Source organism: Monopterus albus, unplaced genomic scaffold (genome assembly GCF_001952655.1).
Source record: "Monopterus albus unplaced genomic scaffold, M_albus_1.0 scaffold145.1, whole genome shotgun sequence".
Lineage (NCBI taxonomy): Eukaryota > Metazoa > Chordata > Actinopteri > Synbranchiformes > Synbranchidae > Monopterus > Monopterus albus.
This window is the reverse complement of record NW_018128025.1, coordinates 198601-216150: the sequence shown is the minus strand read 5'-3', so window position 1 is coordinate 216150 and position 17550 is coordinate 198601. Positions and strand designations below refer to the sequence as shown.

Here is a 17550-nt window from a genome sequence, read left to right as displayed (position 1 = left end):
CAAAGGTGGATGGGTAAGTGGACATGCGAACTAGTGATAAGACAGAAAAAGGGGCGCATTTGATAGTTCAGAGCATTTTAATGCACCATTTACAGCATGGGAAATGAACATGCATTAGATTTTTTTTTTAATAAAAATCCTTTGTATTTAGTCACAATACCAGCTATACCCAGACAGATGATGAGTGAAAGGAATGAAAGCAAAAGAAAATAAAAGTATGAGTGAAATGGATATATTAGATGATGAGGACAGCCTGTTCATAAAAACTGTGACATTCAGTGCACATGCACTAACCCACATACAGAGAGACATGCACAAATACACTCTCTTTTGCACATATACACACTGGGAGCTGTGTGCTGAACTCTTCATATTGGCTGTGAAACTCTTGTTTAGTTTTCTGCATCCTCCTTACAATACCATATTCATGCACTAGTTGTCCCAGTAGAAGGCTTGTGTGTTCAAAGAAAGACTTCCCACTGTTAAAAGGTCAAGTTCTATACCAGTATCCTGAAATAGATGGGTCTATATTATACTAGGCTAGACATAAATAAATATAAATATTTTATTGCATGTCTTTATTATGCTAAGGTTAGTAGCTAGAGAGAATTGCTATTTACTATTCGCATATGGGATCCGTTCACCAGAAAGGCTAAGAGAAGAAGAATGCCCAAATGTTACTGCAAGGTTGAAGATGGTTTGGAAAACGGGCCAGTCATCGACGTCAATGGGTGGTACTACAAGTCCCAGAATACGTCGCCTCCATTTCTGGCTGCACTGGCGATGCCGATGCATTCAAATACTCCTCGGCTATTTCTGTCTTACAATGGTAAATCTCATCCATGTATTTGAAAATAAGAGTGCAAATGGATTGTGCTGCATATTTGGAATAAGGAAACAGTCCTTTACTTTTCAGTGCTGTCACAGAAGGAAGAGTCCTATTGTGACTGATGTGTTAACTTATATTGCTAAAAAAAAAGTTCTGAGTGAAAACTGTTTGTTAGGTGACACTGGTGACATTTTGGTAAATGCCAAGCAGAACGGGAAAAGGGAAATTAAAAAAAAGAAAAGTATTTTACCTGGCACTCCAAGTCCGCTGACCTTCTCACATTTCCTACAGCACCTGAAGGTAGCACGTCTCTACCTACAGAGCAGCAGCAGCAGCAGCGACAGTGCTTTCTCTCCTATGTAACCTAAACAATGACTCCTACTACTGATCGGAGGAAAGCACACCAATAGAATGCGTTACACAGCACCGAAACCCTGTATTTCACTGCTATTCCGACCACTCACTTAAATGTGCCCACCGCAAACATGTGGATACCTACAGAGAATGAAAAATACGGCGTCGGTAAGTTTATTGTCTTTATATTTTTAAAACTGCTGTCCTCTGCGTTCACTCGCAGGGCATGTGTGACTGTATGCATATGTTTGGAGAGGTGAACTGTCCCTACCAATGATGATTTCAACCAGAGAATTGTTTTAGTGAGTGCTGAGTGTTTTTATGCATGGCAGCACCATCTCTCTTTCAAACAGCCCGTAATGAGAGCTAGGATTTCATCTCACTGCTACATTGCAAAGCATAGGGTCGTCGCTCTGACCCCCCGTGGTTTACCCAATCAACAGCCACATTTAGCTGTTTTTTTTATTATTATTCCCAATTTACATTTGTATTGCCAGGTTATAGTAAAATTAATGGAATATTCAGACTCAGAAGTGCGGTGTATGTCCTCTTGTTACCCTATGTCTTTTTGAATCGGGAGAAATAGCTGCCGCTTTTGACAGCCAGTCGCAGTGTAGCTGTGTATTTTGCTCAGCCTCTGCCAGTTCTTCGAAAGAAACACATCTGAGGCAAACAAAGACGAGACCTTTTGTTCATTTTAGTGTGTGTGGAAGTGAGATTGCCGAGGACCTTGAGAGGTCCTGCAACCGTGTGTATTGTTCCAGGCTGACTGGAGCAAACACTGAAGTGAGACAAACAAGTGACAACAACGCACCCGAAGCCAAATCTGGAGAGAAAAAGAAATCCCACACAGACTTAGTTATGTTGGTGTGGCAGGATTTTTCTTCTGTGCCTTTCTTTACCCGCAAAAGAGGGACTCATTGAGATGCTTCGGCAGAGAGGCAGCTTAAATGTCTCATAATAATATTCCCTAGAGATATTGTCTGCTCCGGTCCCTACATAACCCTACAGGAGTGGTGAAAGCCAGCCAGTAATAGCTGTTGATTTATTTTACAGAAAGAAACTTACAGCAGCCCCCAAGGCTTCTGTAAATGTTACCTAATGTCCAGAAATACACACCTTCCCATTACGACCTGAGATCAGTGAAGCACTGTGACCCAGAAAGTAGCCCATGGCTTTTCCCCATCACACTCTGTGGTGTGGTCACTTGACTGCTTTAGTAAATCTTTCCTTGGTAGACTTATTTCCCTTCCTCAACTACGTGCTAAAGTCCTGATCTTAGTCACTTTGCAGCTATATTTAATCCCATGCAGGGCAGTCTCTGACAGCCCACTGTATTCATATTTTGATAGGTGATTTTACTTACTTTTAGCTGGTTAAATCCATTCCCTCCTGTCAAAGTTCACTTGGCTGGAAAAAAGAGGATATTTATTTTGAAGACAAAATATTTGTCATTGTCTTCAAACTGCTAGAGGGGGTTCTGTTAACTGTTTTTTTTTTTTTTATCCCTTCTGTTTCTCAATAACAACAACACGATTTTTAATTGGCTGTGATTTATTTTTTTAAGGCATGTTTTGGCAGCGGTGCACTTCTTTGTGGCCTGGTCCTTTTGAGGAAGGAGCTAGGGTATCTTCCTGTTGTGAAATTCAGGTTACGTGATCCACAAACACACACATGCACAGACAACGATATGGTAAGAAGGAGGTTGATGTTGGCTCAGGATAGTTTTAGCTGTGATAACAGTGGAGTCTGAGGTTCAGACAAATTGATGTGCTTTGGGTCTTTGGGTTTGTACTGTACAGTCTCTATCACTACCAGGAGAGGATGTCATTCATTCTGGTGAAGTGGATCAATGTAGACTTTAAAGAGACTGAGTGATTTAGGGGTTGTTCCAAGAAGTTAGAGAAATTGTCAGATGAAGCCTTGTATTGATTCTGATGTCAGAAAGATGTGAGTGGAAGTGAGTTTCCTAACATCTCTGACCATCTGACAAACACATGACCAAGTGTAGTGGCATCATACAAGTCAAATCAAAATCCTCCAAGCAGCTCTGCATACATTATTTCACATACTTCATATTTTCATTTTGCTATTTCTAAAGTGTTTGCTGGTTATTCTAGTCATATTATGTACAACAAGGTAAAATTAACTGTCTCCAAATGGTTCACTTATTTTGAAGGAGAAAGGGATAATCAAATGTTTATCCTTTTGGGAATATGACCTCATAATAGTAATGACTGCTGATCCCCAGAAGAAATCTTAAATTATTCATGCCATGAGGAACAGTTGTTGCCTTCTCACAGGTCTCTACACCTTACAGCAAAACACAACCTGAAAAGATATTGAGCTACACCTCAGTAGCATCAACATCACTGAACCCCATTCAGTTTTTACTTTTAATGCAGACCAGTTGGCTACTGTATGAATATTTTTGCTGTAGAATTGCTATGATATTTAAATATTGGTTCAAGTAAGTCCCTAGCTTAGCCATTTTAAATTTGACCTCCTTCAGATGCTTTCAACTAACATTTTATCCCATTTTGACACACGAGGCACGCTCAATAATGGGGCTTGGAATTCCTTGATCTCAGGCCAAATCAAAATGAGATCTGAATGTCTTGCTGTCTAATTGGAAGGTTGCAGCATGTGATGTCGATTCACCTTACTAGTGAAAAAGAATCTGCGGGGGGGCATCAATGAAATAAGAATGGACTCTCAGCGAGTTAATTTTAAGGTGTATTAGCTCATTAGTAAAGTGATGACTGGTTTTTAATTTGAAGTAAGAAAGAAGATCGATGAAGTTATGTTAATATATGATTTCTACATTGACTTGTTGGTGCTGACGTATGGAGACAGAGTGAGCTGAGAGGGGAAATCTCATATAGAAAGTCATATTTCTTAATACAGAGATTAATTATGTTGCAATTTAGAAATGATGAGATCAAGATAAAAAGGGAAGAGGAGACATGAAGTTAGATGATGAAGACCTGGAGGCTGCATTGTGACATGTTTTGAGAGATTAGATATCAAGTTAGTGCTGTAGACAAACAGAGATTGAGGGTTTACTCTCCATTGAAGCCCTTTGATACAACCAATCGGGCACGCCATTGTGCATCATCATTTAGACACATAGTTAAACCGTTTTAACGAGCCGGTTTGGATCTGTGCGTGCAAGTTAAATTGTCCGCCAATGTTTGATTGGAGAAGCTTGATTTAGTATGCACCCTAGTTTCATTCTGCTAGCTCTGTCAGATAAGGGTGGAGGACAGAGGCTCGGCTGGGATGGAGGGCCGACGTCTTGCCTGGGGCTTTCCTGCTCTCCCCTGGCTGACATTGCTGAATCCGTTGCTGGGAGGGTGTCACTGTGGTTGATGGGGGCTGGGGTGTGGTTTGAGGGTGCTGGTGCATGTCAGCATAGACTCATTGTCGGGGCATCTAACCTGCCCTGTTACTCCCATATTTACCCTCCTCCCTTACCCCTTATTCCACAGGGGATTAGCAGGTTGTTCTAGAGTGGGCCCAGAGGCCCATTCCACCATCATACCCATGATTCCCTAATACAGCAAATCCCAGGGCAATGTATGTAAGAGGGTGGGGGGAGGTTTGTGGTGAGATGAAGCCTACCAGCTTGTAATTGCTTCCTTGCCCGCTGCTTCGTCTCCATGTGCGGAGAGAGCCTCTCTTCTCCTCTGTGTGCAAACAAATTTGCACGCATTATTCCAGTGTAAGAGTCTCCCATGTGAATTCAACAGATGCCCAAAATGAATAGAAAAAAAAAGATCAAGAGAGTTAACCAGCTAGCCCACTATTATACACAAGCTGTTCCCTGGTGTGTGCATCACGTTTGGGTTAAATAAATTTACGTGGACACGTAACGTATGACGGGCACAGTGAGCGTTTTATCGCTGATTCATCCTGACAGTAATAGCCATTGTAGCACAAACATGGCCTGAGACGTGAGGAAACAGTTGGAGAAATGCCACTGCTGGCTAGTTTGTGTTATCCAATTAAATCATGTTCTTTTTATTAAGGTCCTCAATTATAAAAAAAAAAAACAACAACACCTAGCCAAACTACAAAAAACATTGTCTATCTGTTTAGATTCAGCAGCATTAGAAAATGAAAATGTTCATACGTCTTTTCTCTTTACCTGTTTTCAGCTTTCCTTCACCACACACAGTTGGGTTATACTTGTGAATCCCATTGGGGCTGGTAACACAAAGAAACCAATATGCTCTAACTGTTGTCCATATTCATGTATAATGTAGAGATTGGCAGCTGCAGAGAGCTTCCCTGCATTTCCACTCCAGTGGCAGTCTAGCATGCCTGCTGTAGAGAGATGATTCTTCTGCTCTGGGATGGCCACAGTGCATATGTATATCTATTGTAATGGTAATTTTTTTTTTTTTTACATATGATTGACATGAGTTATTGGTTTTGTATTCTTGTCTGTCTGGTAATTGCTAGTATCCTAGGCTCATTTGTGCACTATTGGCTTTAGGGCTGTCATGAACAGTTACTCTTATAATTGATTAAACTGATTCATTTCTCTGTGAATCACTTGGTCTAAAAAAAAATCTTCAAATGTCATAATACTTAAGAAAATTATCTGAAAGTTGGCAAACAAAATCATTGCACAAGTAAAGTGACAGTGTTTTGATGAAGAGATGTTGAATAATTTTTTTTTTTGCTTTAGAAAAACTGAAAGAAAGAGTGACCTTTAATGAAAAAACCCCTTTCCTTTTTCTGAAACAGTCCTGTTTCTACTATAGCAGGCCTGATGTGGTGGAGCATAGTTGTGGTTCTCCTTCTCAATATCAGTCCATGATCCCTGCCTGAGAGAGGTTAATGGGATATATCCTATTAGAAATTCACCTTAGAAATTCAGCTTAACTGATCGGTAGTGCTCCTGTGGTGGAGGCGGGTGTACAGTGTGTGTGTGTGTGTGTGTGTGTGTGTGTGTGTGTGTGGGTGGTGGCTGCAGGATGCTCTCTTTCCCAGTCTCATTAGCTGTGAACTTTAGCCATTGCCGGCAGACACCGTAGTGAAAGGAGCTGTTTATGCTTTAAGAGACACTTGTTTTTTTGTGTGTGCTCATTTACAGCAGAAAAATGATTGCTTGCGCTGCTCTAGCACCAGTTATTTTTGTCTTGTGGCTGTAACCTAGACTTGCATGTATTGACCACAGAGGAAATGTGCATTGATATATGTGCATTGTAAGGACCTTAAGGTGTCACTTTTTATTATAACCCTCACTGTAATAATAGGTACTCTCCTCACCCTCTAGTTACTAAAAGCATTGTGCTTAATTCATTATTAACATGTTAATAAAAAGAAACAGATATGGTCTGTTCAGGTTAAATTATGTTGTTAATGGCTTATTGATGTGTCGAAGCTTGCTTAAAAGATATATGCATAATTTAACAAAGTGAAGAGCTAATGGTTGTGATTGTGTCTGTCTTCAATTACCCTGGTAAATCTTGAATATCGAACCAGCTTCTAACACGATCATTCACACAGTCATAGTGGGGGATGTGTAACCAGAGGAGACTCACTCAGATCGCTTAGGTCCAGTCCTTTGTTTCACTCCGCAGTGTAATCTATTTCTCTGTGGGATGATTGAACCTCATCAGGCCAAATTTGCACTGGGGCTTTTTTTTCTCAGAGCTTTTTTTCCCCTCTTCATCCTCCTTTGTGGTTTTACAATGAAACAATAGATGTCCGCACCAATGGGGGGTAAATCTGGACACTGTTTATGTCTAAACATGTGGAAATGATAAATAAATGCTCACCTTTTTTCATGTCCTTGAGTTCATTGATGAAAAAACTGTAACAAAATTTTGAGTTGACACAGACTGATTGAGGTCACAGAGGACTTTGTTTGGAATTTATCAGCAGGACAGGTCAGGATTAATACCAGAGACAGAAGGCAGTGGACGAGGGTAAAAGGCCTTCAGACAGAGGGTTGGTGAGGGGCATTGCTCAACCTTAACTGGGCATTGACTTACAGCACTGTCCACGCCTCTCTGACCTCATCTGTTCTTCCCCTCTTCTACTTTGGTTTTGTAGTGGCTTAATGACATGGAAATGCTTCTTTTGCTTCCTGTTTCCCCTCTTTGTATCATTTTCTCTGTCTCTTGCTCATGCAGATTGAACTGAGATAGCAGCTCACTCTGTGATGACCCTTAATCTCACTTTTTCCCATCTATCGCTCCCTCATTATTTTTCTGCCTGCCACCCCCCCCCATCCATTGCTTTCTGTAGCCCACTTCCTCTGTGTGTGCCTCAGTGAGTTCTACCTTTATCTCTCTTCCACATATGTCTCTGATTCTTTTTTTCCACTTCCTTCCTCTGCCTTCACACTCACCTGTTCCAGATATCCCCAAATACTGTGTGTTTGCTTCTCATGTATCAAAGATGTGTACTCAAGGATACATGCATATTTGCAGCTATGCTTTTCTTTGTGTGTCTAATAGTTTATATACTGTATGTACTTGTATGCTTGTGTGTACTGGTGTGTGTTTACAGCACCCTCAGTGGATTGCAAGTCTGAAGATGATAAAGCAGTACAGATGGTCCACAGGCTTAGGCGCAGAGCTGCAGTAACTGTTTCACCTCTTTTTGTTGTGCTGCGTACGTTGCTTTGCACCATTGAATCCATCTGAATGTTTAGTGTTAATAGAATCCTATTCTAAAATGAGATGTGAAATGGGGTTTATACCTGTTTGTAAAATGCTCACTGTTCTGAAGATATCAGAAAAGACTTTTAGCTACTTTTTGCCCATCTCAGTTACGTAGTAATTCAATTAGATTAAGTGATAGTACAGCAATACACACAGCAGCATTTAGAAATATCAATTAAACATTTGCTAAACCCCACCAAACAGTGTGTGTCAAATCATCGCTTAGCAACCATAAACCACTTCCGGCGCCACGCGGATTGGCAGCGAGTTCTAGCAGCTCTGTCCTCTTTTGTATTTTCTTGTGTTTTTTTTTTCCCGTGCTTTCCGTGTTTGCTTTGTGTTATACTAGGCCTCTGTGGAGCAGTGCTACTAGGAGTACAACTTTTTATTCCGTTTACATTATGTTTTATACTTTTTCGCGAGCTCCTGAGTCGGGGGACTCCAGGAGCAGTGGCCCCATTGTTCACTCTCAAGACCAGCAGCTCGCCCTCAAGAAGCTGGAGATTCCCACGGAGACATGACGCAAAATGCGAGGCTGTAGGGCTGGAGTAAAGCGCCGAGAGAGGAAACGGAGGTACAAGCCATGTCTACCCTCTGTCGTTATGGGAAACGTCCGATCCCTCTCCAACAAGATGGACGAGCTAACGGCGCTAACAAGAGTGGAAAGGGTGTACAGGGAGAGTAGCATTATGGGTTTCACCAAGACCTGGATGAACAAGGACATTTCTGATTCTGTGGTCTCCCTACATGGATTCACACTAGTTCATGCAGATCGAAGTGCAGCAGAGAGCGGTAAGAAGAAAGGGGTGGGTTTAGCTGTGTACATAAATAACAGATGGTGCAATCCCGGACATGTTACTGTTAAGGAAAAATTCTGTAGCAGAGACATTGAACTATCAGCTGTCAGTGCACGGCTGTATTATATTCCCAGGGAGTACTCTCATGTAATTGTGGTGATGGTGTACATAAGTCCCTCCGTGGATGCTACTGCTGCGTGTGAGCGCGTGCAGAGCACCGTGTCTCGGCTGCAGACACAACACCCACATGCTTCGATCCTCATCTCAGGGGACTTTAACAATGCCTCCCTCCCCTTCTCTGCCACTCTCCCTTACACTCAAACAGTATGTTAATTGCCGCATGAGGGACAATAAAACTCTGGACCTACTGTATGCAAATGCCAGAAATGCATACACCTCCGCCCCCTCCCCCCTCTAGGTCGCTTTGACCACAACCTTGTCCACCTACTTCCTGTGTATACTCCAGTGGTGAAAAAGGTGTCACCACAGGTCAGGGTAGTAAAGGTAAGGACAGAGGAGGCAATTGAGCAGCTGAGAGACTGTTTTAACACCACAGACTGGGACATCCTCTGTAGTCCTCATGGTGAGGACATACAGTAGAAGGCCTCACACACTGTATTTCGGATTACATAAACTTCTGTGTGGAAAATACTGTACCATCCAGGAGACTACGGTGTTTTCCTAACAACAAGCCGTGGGTGAGCCCAGAGTTAAAAGTACTGCCAAATGAGAAGAAGAGGGCTTTCCTCTTAGGGGACAAGGAGGAGCTGTGCAGGGTGCAGCGGGAACTAAAGTACATGATCCGGAGGTGCAAGGCTAGCTACAGGAAGAAGCTGGAGCAGAGCATGGAAAATAATGTGCGTGAGGTGTGGAGAGGCCTGAAACACATCTTGGGTCATGGTAAAAGTGGTGATGGTCACCATGTTGCAGGGGACAAGGCCTGGGCAAATGAACTGAATCGTTTCTTTAACAGATTTGATTCTACCAGTCCTTAGCCCCCACCGTGCCAGCCCCCCCATCTCACCTCTCCAGGTCAGTTGTCCCCTTGCAGCTGCAGCTGCTCACACCTCAGCCAGACCTTGCCCCTCCTCCGACTGTCATGGGGCATCCCACAGCTCCTGGGCAGTCACCGCCCACCAGCCCCCTCCGCCTCATGGCAGACCAGGTCAGGAGGGAGTTAAGGAGGATTAAAGCCTGGAAGGCCACAGGCCCTGACCACATCAGCCACAGGGTCCTCAGGGAGTGTGCAGACCAGCTCAGTGAAGTGGTCCTGTACATATTTAATCTGAGTCTTAGCCTGGAGAGAGTTCCGGTTCTGTGGAAGACATCCTGTGTTGTCCCAGTTCCTAAAATAACTCATCGGAGCTCATAAGGAGCCAAACCATTACAGACTCGTTGCCCTGACCTCCCACCTGATGAAGACCATGGAGAGGATTGTCCTCGGCCACCTCCATGCCCAAGTGAGCTCGGCGCTCGACCAGTTGCAGTTTGCATATCGATCTGGCATCGGGGTTGATGACGCCATTATCTACATGCTGGATCAAGCCCCATCTCACCTGGAGTCCCCTGGAAGTATTGTGAGGGTCATGTTCTTTGACTTCTCCAGTGCTTTCAACACAATCCAGCTGTCACTGCTGAGGGTGAAGTTGGAGGGGGCAGGTGTGAATCAACACCTGTCTGCATGGATCATTAACGACTTCACGACCTCACAGACAGACCTCAGTTCGTAAGGCTGCGGGACTGTGTGTCAGATGTGGTAGTCTGCAGCACGGGGGTGCCCCAGGGGACGGTGTTTCCCCCCTTTCTGTTCACCCTCTACACGTCGGACTTCAAGTACAACTCCCACCAGTGTCATCTACAAAAGTTCTCAGACAACACTGCTATTGTTGGATGTGTATCTGGGGGGGATGAGGAGGAATACAGGGGGGTTGTTACTGACTTTGTGGTGTGAGAAAAATCACCTGGTCCTCAACACCAGCAAGACAAAAGAGATGGTGATTGACCCCCGGCGGAAATCACCGGTGAGCTTTCAGGGCTCAGTCATTGAGATTGTGGACACCTTTAAATACCTGGGTGTCTACCTCAACAATAAGATGGATTGGAGCAACAACACAGATGCCCTGTACAGGAAGGGTCAGAGCCGCCTCCACTTGTTGAGGAGACTGAGGTCCTTTGGTGTGCGCGGGGCACTCCTTCAGACATTATATGATTCTGTGGTGGCATCTGCAGTTTTTTACGCTGTTGTGGATTGGGCAGGAGGTAGCACAGTCAGGGACAGAAAGAGACTAAACAAGCTGGTTAAGAGAGCTGGTTCTGTCCTGGACTGCTCTCTGGATTCCATCAAGGAGGTGGTGGAGAGAAGGATGCTGGCAAAACTAACATCCATCATGCATAAACCCTCCCATCCCCTGCACCACACAGTGGTGGCTCTGAACGATTCTTTTAGCACGAGACTGTTACATCCCCAGTGTAAGAAGGAGCGTTACCACAGGTCATTCCTCCCCACAGCTATCAGACTGTACAACATATCACTGCAGTGATAAGATAGGTGAAATTATGAGGGACTATGTAATAATCTACTGAGGTGCAATATTTCAGCTTCTGGGGGTGAAATGCATTGTAAATAGGCTCATGTGTAATATCTTGTTCCTGATCTCTCTCAAATACTGTACATTGCCCTGCTTTAGGTATTTTTTGAGTAGTTGTTCAGAGATCCTTATGGCTGAAACACAGGTTTCTCTCCCCCATTGTGGGATCAATTGTGTGAGTAATAGTCGATTGTTCTTGATTTCCTGGTTGTTTAGTCTCTACTGCCGTTCCTGATTCTCTCCAGTGCTGCTCTGCCCTGTTTTTAGGTGCCTTTGATTTGCTTATTTGTGCTGTGTAAAATGTAACGTTCTGGTGATGCTACTTGTGTGTATTGGTCTTAATGCTTTGTTGCCTTTATGTAACTTTTTTTTTTAAGACTACGTGCTTGCGTACGCATGCGCTGCGCGGAGTGGCAGCAAGTTACAGCAGCTGTGTCCTTGTTGTCTTCTTTCCCGTGTTTCTATGAAGTTCTGTTCTTATGGTGGTGTCTGTTCTTATGCTGTTAGTTGTTTTCTATTGCTGCTGTAACACAGAAATTTCCCCACTGTGGGATCAATAAAGTACCTACTCTACTCTACTCTACTCTAAAGACAACTTTTCCAAAACCAAAAATATGAGCAAAAAATGTAAGGAATGGATTCCACTTTTTTATTTTATTTGATTTTTTGTTAATGTGCATAAGCTACAAATGCTACTATGTATGATTGTGTGTTTTCTAAGTTTAGTGAGCACATCATTAGCTAACACTGCACTGGCTATATTATGTGGCTTACACTAGAAGAAGCCCTCAGTCAGAACTGAAACAGCCACTGTATTACAGTTTACTTTGAGAGTGAGCCAGACCTGGATGCTACTACATAAGTGTTACATTAGGTATGTTAGCAGCTCTGTGCTTTGCTTTTTTTATATGCTTTTCTCTGGTAACCTATCTTTTTTAGGAAGTTTTTAATCAGTGCAGAAGCAGCAAAAGAATAATACTGCACCTCTGTCATTTATGCTCTGCTGTTGATTACTTCTGTTGGATTGTATTGTTTTTGTGTGTCTGTCTATCCATCTTCCTTTTTCCTTCCTACTAACCTTCTGTGTGTACACATTGAAATGAGAGCAGGTTTTATTCCTGATCAGTGCAGAAGTGACCATGGAAATCTCTACAGAAAATAGAGATACTTGCACAAATGCCCCACAGGTATGTCTTAATAGGGGTGTATACTGACTGTGGACTCGAGCTGTGGCACCAACATTGATCAGTTTAGAGGTCTGTCTGTTATCTGTGAGATTGGACTGTTTTCCCATCTCTATCAGTCTCTGTAAAGATTGCACTGGGAGGATCAGCTGTTGCCTGGCTGATTCCTCTGTGAACTTAGCTGCTCTTACGTGTCTTATTACCAACTCGGTGTGGACCTCTGTGTATGCACATCTCTACTGCAGTTTATTCAGTGTGTATAGAGATTGTACATTTGCCCTTTGTCCCCTTTGAGGTTTGTGCATGTGAGCGATCAGTTTCCTGCTCTCACTACTGTGAAGATGAAGGCCCTGCTCTCCTCTGTATGTCAACGTGCGGCATGCGAGGTTGCTGGCTTACCGCCTGTCCTCGTCATTACTCTGTGAGCTCCCCTCACTTCCTCCCTCTGCCCATGCACAGAAAAGCCAGTTTAATGTCAGGTGGACTTTCAGAAGGTCTTTTCATTGCAGCACATTGCCACTCGCTTGTTCACTTTAGTCATGGCTCCCTTTTTTAGTCAATTTGAATGGATTGAAAGTGTTCAAGTCGATACCAATCGATTTTTGGCATGCAAGACTGCCCAGCTGATTGAAATAGTCTATAGCAGAAGGAGATGTAGTATATATAGTATTTTAGATTTGCTTTCAATGTTTTTTTTCTTTTTCTGAGTTACAACTTTGAAATAAGATGAACTCCAATCTTGATGACAAAGCTTCAAAGTATGTAGACTTTGAAACTGACTACTTCTCCCCAGTTGAACAATTTTAATGAAATTTTAAATTAATTGTGTTGGTGTTGTAGAGTGTTATTACCTCAGGGAGTTTGTTAATATCATCAGGTTGACTAAACCTCTAAATGCAACCCAGTTCACTTCATACGTCTGCTCTTTCTAACCCTGTGTGGGGACTGTTGCTGTTTGGAATGTTTATCCAGTTAAGAGGCAAAGCTTCAGACCATGCAGAGACAGAAGCAGTTTTCTTAATAGTTAAGTTAAGTTAAATACTTGAATCAGTAAGCCCCTTAAATTTCTGAGCCACCAGAACATTTGAAGTTTTGTTTGTCTGAGGGGAGAAGACCAATGTCTTTCTGTTTTCTGCCTCTTATCGTTGATTGAATGGGGCCTTCCTTTTCAGCATTCTTCCAACAACACCAGAGGCTGGCATTGCAGTGCATTGTAGGGTTGATATGTTTTGTTTGTGCTCCCTTTCTGGAAGTTGCAGGAGAAATCCTTCTGGTGATTCATTAGGCTCAGCTTTGCTTCTCCTGCCTTTTAAAAAGAGGACTGCAAGAGATGGAGTAGACATTTTATGTGTTGTTAAAGGAGCAGTTCACATTTTGGGAAATTTCTTGCTGAGCGTTAGATGAAGAGATTGATGAGACTCTTTAAGCTAAACTAATAATTTCCTGGCTTTAATTTGTGTTATCAATCTTCTCATCTAACTCTTGGCAGGAAACTGAAAGCATATTTTTCATTATGGCAAACATTTTATTTAACGAGAATGTAAAGTCAAGCTTGTATGTACAGATGTTGCACCAGCTTCCATTTGGCATGAAACAGCACAGCACTAAACCGAGCATCAGGGTCATTCCTAGCACAAAAATGACATCCAGCCACCGTGGGATTGGCTTGAAGTGCTTCTGTTTGCCACAAGCCTAACCTTTCCAAACATCCACCTGGTGTCTTTATTTTCCTCCTTCCATCAGTCAGACCCTCAGGGGAGGGAGTGTGAAGAACTAATAGCAGAAAGTGGTGCTGCTAAAAGTGGTTGAAATGGATCCCCTTTGTGGATGGGATGAGAGGGGAAACGCAAAGGAAATCCCTCACTGCGTGAACCTTTTGTGTGCTGAATAAAAACACTTGGTCTGGACCATTATGGTAGATGGACACCAGTTGTTTCAGTACAGCAGAGGATATGACATAAAACAAAGATATTGTTTGTGTGTATACATTCACGTAAAACACAACATGAACACCAACCATGATTCTATAGCAGTCAAGTGGATGGTTCTCGGAACTTGTAAAGCCCAAGGCTGTTATTTACTAATAAGCAATATGTGTTGAGAGCTGGCCTCAGATAAAATATACACACGCTGGCATGGAAGATGTAGAGAAGCTTGGTTTCCATTTCAAAAATGCCCACGATTACTGGTATTTATTGCCAGTAATTTTAACTCCAGATGGTTTGATGGTCAAGTGAAAGCATTGAGATTGTAGCGCTTTCTGGTATCTTTCCCAAGATAGCATCACAGCCCAACTATTTTCCCATCACTGCTACTAATGGACATCTCTTTTCAGATGATGTATCCCCCTACATATTCATCTTGACCCTAAAGACCTGACACTGGTTCCATTTTGACCTTGATTGTCATAACAAAGCCCACTATCATCTTTCAGTCTTGGAGCAATTGTTGTATTCTTTTGAAGAAAGGTGCTTTCATGTTGTTTCATTAGTTTGAACTTGAAAGTGTAGTGAGGAGGATGGATTAACATTTGTGATTTATCTCTTACCTTTGAAACATGACTCTCATCTTCTTGACTTTGTTTACGCAGCACCACGAGAGCTTGCTGGTACGCAAACAAGGCATATTTGTTTTTCTGTTTGTGTGGTTTGTTTTTCATCGCTTCCTAAAATAATCATAATTGGAGTAGTGGAGAGCAAATGAAATTATTCACAGTCCAGAAACATGTGAGTGCCTGAGCCACTGCTTGAGTTGAGGCACAACTATACATTGTCTTCTTTTCTGTCTCTCTCTCTTCACTCAGACCAGCCCGGGCCTTCTGCTGTGCTGTGCTGTGCTGACATAATGAGTATGGGGATGCTAAAAATACTAATGCACAAGTGGAGCATGCTGCACTGCACAGGTTTATGATGTACACTGTGTTTTAGGATGGCTGCTGGTGCTGCTGTTGTCATGTGAAGTGTTGAAGGAAGAACGTCTTGGTCTGTGATCCCGAACAAAAGTGCAGCTGTTTCCTTTTGACTAAGTTTTTGATCAGTGAACAATAATCTGGGTGACATACTTGTGATTTACAGTTCATTCACAATTCAACTCAGATCTAGCACTTCCTATAGTTGCGGTATCTGCAGGTACAGAAATGCACCCAGTTCGACATTTTGTAATATTCTGCAGTTGCATCTCTTCCAGTTCATGTTGAGTTCAGAGGTTAGTGTGGTAATGGTAGTGATTGGATGGAACTAGGAACAGGGTCATTGATTTGTAGGATAATGCTTCCAGGCATCATCAGTGGTGTGTGACGCCTAAAAGCTCCCCTCCGGACCTTCATCTGGACTGCAGCCATAATCCTCTGTGCACAGGCTGCCTAATGGATACGAATACAAGTATGCAGGCTTATTTAGGTACAGATGACTATGTCTTTGATTATTTCATCTAAATACTGATGATAATTTCAATATCAAGTTTTAGAATGTAAGAACATATACTTAAACCTGTGTTTTTTAAAATAAAAGATGTTCAGATTTATTTTGTTGATAATTTAAAGTTTACAAATTTAGTTAATAAATATTATATGCTGTATACAGTAATTATATATAGTGATCACAAACAAAAGCGCCATCACCACTGTGTTTAAATGCTTCCTCCTCTGCAAGGATTTGAATCCTCAAACTGAAAACGTCATGCTCAACCATTATGCTTTTGGTTTGGAGATATGATTGGGCTAGTTTGATCTTGCTGCATATCCACATTTAGTGGCATTGTGTTGTGGTGATATAGTCATTATTATGTTATTGTTTTACAAAATTTTGTAAGCACTATAACACAAAGCAGATGCTCCTAATGCCTGAGCGAGCATTAACCACATGAAAGGGAGTTGTTTTTGACCTTGGGGGAGAGCGGTGTGTGTTTCGGTTACACAGTTTTATACATTACCTTGCATAAAGTTAAAGCTGCAGATGATGATTACTTTCATTATAGATTCATTTGACTTAATTACCTAACTGAGAAAATTATGAACATTATTAACAACTGTTTGAACTATGAAATGGCAAAAAACAAAATGGAAAATGTCTGACAGAATTTCCTAAAACCTGAAATGACACCTTTCTCTAACCAGCAGTCCAAAAAACGCAGTGAAAAAATTTATTGTACAGAGAAAAGAAGTAAGTCTTAACAATTGTTAAGCTGGACATGTTTGCTACAAAGAAGTGCTTAAACAATTCATAGTTTATGTAAAACCTTGTCAGTTAATTGTTTTTTTTTTTTTATCAACTTATCAATTAATTGTTTCAGCTACACCCATTTGGAACATTGAAATCTATCATTCTCACATATATAAATCCACTTGCAAATATTGTGACTATATGTAATATTTAGTGCACAACATGATAAAATGAAAGGGATTTGTTTTGTGTTTTAAGTGCTCACTCATCTCACTTGTTGGCATATTTCAGTGTTATCAGTGTCAGTTTAGTTGTTTTTTTTTAATGGGGCGTCAAAAAAAATCACAAGTTATAGTGCAGCAAAGCCAAGCTCGGAGTAAATTAACCATTAACGTTCATTGGTCTCTGTCAGGGTTCGGCGCGGGATGCGGCCGAAAAGTGTTTTGGTGAACTCAATTATACTGCCAGCCACCTTACCCCCCTCACCATACTTGGCAGCACTGTATCAGCAGTAAAGTCCTACAAGTTCCTGGGCTCCATTATCTCCCAGGAACTGAAGTGGGCGTCCAACATCAGGACCATCATCAAAAAGGCACAGCAGAGTATGTACTTCCTGTGCCAGCTCAGGAATGGATAATCTTTATTGGCCAAGTATGTTACACACAAGGATTTTTTTTTTCCAGTACAGAACTAAGGCAGCCAACGACTGTTGTAGACGACTGTTCTACCCACTGCACCATTGTCGCATCCTCAAGTTCAACCTGCCCCAGGAGCTGCTGATACAGTTCTACAGAGGAATCATCGAGTCCGTTCTCTGCACCTCCATCACTGTCTGGTTTGGCTCAGCAACCAAACAGGACAAGTACAGACTTCACTGGACATTTAGGACTGCAGAAAAGGTCATTGGTGTGAGCCTGCCCTCCATGGAGGACCTGTACACCTCACGGGTCAAAAG

At 42.2% G+C, this 17550-nt stretch overlaps 1 protein-coding gene across 1 annotated transcript in view; it reads left to right on the top strand.

Annotated features, from left to right (window-relative positions):
• The first annotated feature begins 1123 nt into the window (after positions 1 to 1123).
• Positions 1124 to 17550, top strand: part of dock4b (dedicator of cytokinesis 4b) — a 173618-nt gene continuing 157191 nt past the window's right edge. The window contains 1 exon segment of the mRNA XM_020614412.1: positions 1124 to 1351. Within this exon segment, the coding sequence (XP_020470068.1) occupies positions 1315 to 1351 (37 nt within the window). The 5' untranslated portion in view covers positions 1124 to 1314.